Source organism: Mandrillus leucophaeus, unplaced genomic scaffold, assembly GCF_000951045.1.
Source record: "Mandrillus leucophaeus isolate KB7577 unplaced genomic scaffold, Mleu.le_1.0 Scaffold39, whole genome shotgun sequence".
Classification (NCBI taxonomy): Eukaryota; Metazoa; Chordata; class Mammalia; order Primates; family Cercopithecidae; genus Mandrillus; species Mandrillus leucophaeus.
This window is the reverse complement of record NW_012104142.1, coordinates 5,551,811-5,555,451: the sequence shown is the minus strand read 5'-3', so window position 1 is coordinate 5,555,451 and position 3,641 is coordinate 5,551,811. Positions and strand designations below refer to the sequence as shown.

General features: G+C 53.4%; 1 protein-coding gene across 3 annotated transcripts in view; it reads right to left on the bottom strand.

The window, feature by feature from the left end:
• Positions 1-3,432, bottom strand: part of PLAU (plasminogen activator, urokinase) — a 10,042-nt gene extending 6,610 nt beyond the window's left edge. Inside the window, exons 1-3 of one of the 3 annotated variants that reach the window (XM_011991160.1) lie at positions 3,282-3,428; positions 2,830-2,854; positions 2,577-2,684 (exon numbers count right to left, since the gene is read on the bottom strand). In XM_011991160.1, the coding sequence (XP_011846550.1) occupies positions 2,577-2,684; positions 2,830-2,854; positions 3,282-3,338 (190 nt within the window). In that variant the 5' untranslated portion in view covers positions 3,339-3,428. Of the gene's footprint in view, positions 1-2,576; positions 2,685-2,829; positions 2,855-2,967 lie in introns of all 3 variants that reach the window. The other 2 variants (XM_011991162.1, XM_011991161.1) reach the window with 2 other exon arrangements.
• Between the last annotated feature and the right edge of the window lie 209 nt (positions 3,433-3,641).

The following is a 3,641-nucleotide window of genomic DNA, read 5'->3' as shown; positions in this document are numbered from 1 at the left end:
CCAGCTCCCTCCCCTGCCCTGCAGCGCTCAGCGACCCGGACCCCGCGTGCTTCCGCAACGCTCACAAAGATTTGGGGGCAGCGCGATCTCCAGCGGAGGGGACCCAACAGCGTCTGTACTGAGGAATTGAGAGGCTTGTAAATTCTCCGTGCTTCCTCCCATGAACCTGGCCCGGGGCCTGCCCCAGTGCACGAAGTCCCCGAATTGCAGAGAGGAGAGAAGGCGCACGGGAGACTCTCTACCTCGCCCAGCTCTGAAGCCTCCTGGGGTCCCCTAATCAGTTCTTCTCCAACCTCTCCCTGCTGGGCCCCAACTTGCCTAAGAGGGCCTCAGACCCCCTTGCCCGCAGCTGATGGAGCTGTGAAGTCTTCATCAACGCGACAGATGTAGGAGGCACCCTCTCCCAGAAACTCAGAGACAAAAACCCCTGCCCGCAGGGGCTCCCTCTGTGCCTCTCTGTTCAGTGGCAGTCCCTAGATATCACCAACACAACCAGTGGATGGAACAAAGCCCGACTTACTGCTTTCGGCAGTAAGGGAGTTTGATGGTGCTATCAGAGAGGAGGAAAGGCAAGACCAGATTACTGAAAATTTGCAGTTTGATTTAAAGTCCGTTTTTGACAGGGCTTGATAAGGATTGGATTAGGTGTCCTGATATGATGTTACAGGATTGTGGGAACAAAGTCCTACGGCATAAACTGTTGGTGCTTCCTATTGAAGTGTTAATGGGTCTTTTGGGAAGTTTTCATAATGAACAGTTCATTTATTTGTGCGGGCAAGAATAAAAGTAAAGACAATGGAAACATGTAGACAGTTAACTGTGGAGGTTCTGGAGGGTGTGGAAGTTCTGTTCTCACCTCTGAGTAGAGGAACTGGAAGACTGGAGGACAAAATAAGAGGAAGATTTATTTTTCACTGTATGTCCTTTTACACTCTTTACGTTTTAAAAAACACATCCCTGTATAGCCCATTCCAAAGATAATTACACATTTTTAAATGCATGTGTATTTAGTGTTTTACTTCATCATAGAGCCTTGTTTATTCTATTTGGATAGAAACAATTGTTTATCAAATAAAATTGTCCTCCAGAAAAACAGGCCATGTGTAAATGACTGCATGCACCCCTCCTGCCTAAGGATAAGCAGACATTTGTGTATACACACACACACGCATCTTTGGGCACACTTGGAGGAGTATAGTAGGGATTCTGTGATTCTGTCACCCCCATCTCTTTCCCCTAGTGTCAGGAACCAGGGCTTGGGGTCATTTTGAACCCAGTAGGACTTGCTCTCTTAGTGGGAGGGAGGAGGCTGAGTCCCAGCAATCCACTAGGGGCTCAAGCTTTGGTCCCTTTCCCAGCCTAGGCCTGCAGCATTTTCCTGCCTTGCAAATCTGGACCTTAGGTCTGGGTCCACTTAAGAATGACAGAAGGCAGGCAGGGAGAGTGCCAGAAGGGTAGGAAGGAGGAAGGCTCCTTTGCTCTGCTGCGGCTGAGGGCTCAGGATGCCAGCTGCTAGCTGGGGAAAGTACAAGTTAGCCTTTCAGCTTTTGGGAGGCAGGTGACCCACTGTCTTCTGGAGAGACTTCTGTGCTTGCTGAACTGCCAGCCTTCCAGGGGACACACTGAGTCAGAGATGCTATAGGTCTCAGAGCCAACCTTGCTACTTCCTCTAGAAGACTGTGGTCAGTTTTGTTTGGATTTGAGAACCCATTAATTGTAAATAAACGTGACCAGAATGTAAACAGAGATGTTGCAGCCTGAGGACTTACCCCGAAACTCCTAGGTTAGTTATCAGGAAATTCCCAGAGGCCGTCATGATTCATGCTGCTCCCCTAGCAGCTCTCATGACTCCGGATTACTTGGCTGGAGGCTGTCATGCTGATTGTTGAGAGCGGATGACTTCATTTCCTCCTGCACAAAGAGGTTTGGAGACCGTTATGAAGCCTGACACCCTTCCCCCTCACTACCCACCCCCTCCTCCCCCCTACGCCTCCAACTCTTTATCCATGTGCTCTTCTTCTTTTTTTTTTTTTTTTGGGGGGGGGCCCCCCCCAGAAAACCAGGCTGGAGTGCAATGGCGCCATCTCAGCTCACTGCAACCTCCGCCTCCTGGGTTCAAGCGATTCTCCTGCCTCAGCCTCCCAAGCAGCTGGGACTACAGACATCCACCACCATGCCAGGCTGATTTTTGTATTTTTAGTAGAGGCAGGGTTACACCATGTTGGCCAGGCTGGTCTTGAACTCGTGACCTCAAATGATCCACTCACCTTGCCTCCCAAAATGCTGGGATTACAAGCGTGAGCCACCACGCCCAGCTGCCAACGGACATTTTAAAGATGATGTGGTTTCAGACCTGCCAGAAGACTGAACAGGTTCTCCTTCCAACCGCACCTCACATTTGTGTGGCCATTGCTTCACAGGAGTGTGTGTGTTTATGCTTGCCACATAGGGATGAAGATGTCACCCACCCCACCTCCAGCTCCTAACTCCTGCCTGCTCTTGCCTCCCACCCATCCCTCCCTGTCCCCAAATTTTTGGTGCCCCCTAACTCCCAGTTGCAGTGGAGATCCCCATACCTATCTCACAGTGCTGCCCTCCGAATTTCTTTGGGCAGTTGCACCAGTGAATGCTGGAGAAGTACTTATTGGACATACATGTTCCTCCATTTAGACAGCCACAGTCTGCTGGAGAGAACAAAGGTAGGGTAAGCCAGGGGGAGTGGAAGCCCTAAGGGCTGGGGCAGCCCTGCAGCAGGGGTAGGGAGGGGATGTCCCCAGAAGCTTTCCCAGGATGTCTGTACAGCCAATTGTTGTAGGGGTGGATACTCACATGGAACTTGAAGTTCACGGCTGCCCTGGAAGAGATTCGGGAGGAGGCTTCATCAAAGGTCCCATGCTCCAGGGACTCCAGGGTGAGGGTAAACTGGACCCAGTCCCAAAACCCACTCTTCCTTCCCTCTCGCCTCACCCTGTTCATATCTAGTTCTCACATGGAAGACCATGGGTTTCCAGCAAGGAGAAATGGATTGACCCAAGCAAGCTTCATCTACCAGATGCCCGCAGGCTGGGGCAGTCCCGGCGGCTTCTTCCTCCCTTGCTGGTCAGTGCCAACCCCCGTGGTTCTCAAGCCTCCGCTGCCACCCTGTCCCATTTCCTGGGGAGAGCCTGGCCCTGCTATGGATGGAAGCCGAAGGACCCCCGCTCCCTGAGCAGCCCCCTCCTCTCCCCTGGTGCTGATCAGAGGTCCTCGGGCGGCATCGGTCAAAGCAAGGGAGCACTCACTTTGGAGTCGCTCACGACCAGGACGCAGAGAAGCAGGTGTGCCAGCAGGGCTCTCATGGTGGTGAGGTCGGGGCGCTAGACGGCGGTTCTGCAAAGGAAAGAGAAGTCAGGGAAAGAGGCGGAGGAGCGGGAAGGCGGGCCAGGCTGGCGACTGCAGCGCAAGGGAGGTGCCCGCGGTGACCAGGCTCCCCAGCCCTGGCTGTCTCTCTCCTCTCTGGGCTCCGGACTCCCGGGCAGCCTGGACCGGCACCCGCGGGGGACGCCCAGTGCAGTGTTGTGATCTCAGCTCACTGCAACCTCTGCCTCCCAGGTTCAAGCGATTCTCCTGCCTCAGCCTCCCAAGCAGCTGGGACTACAGAC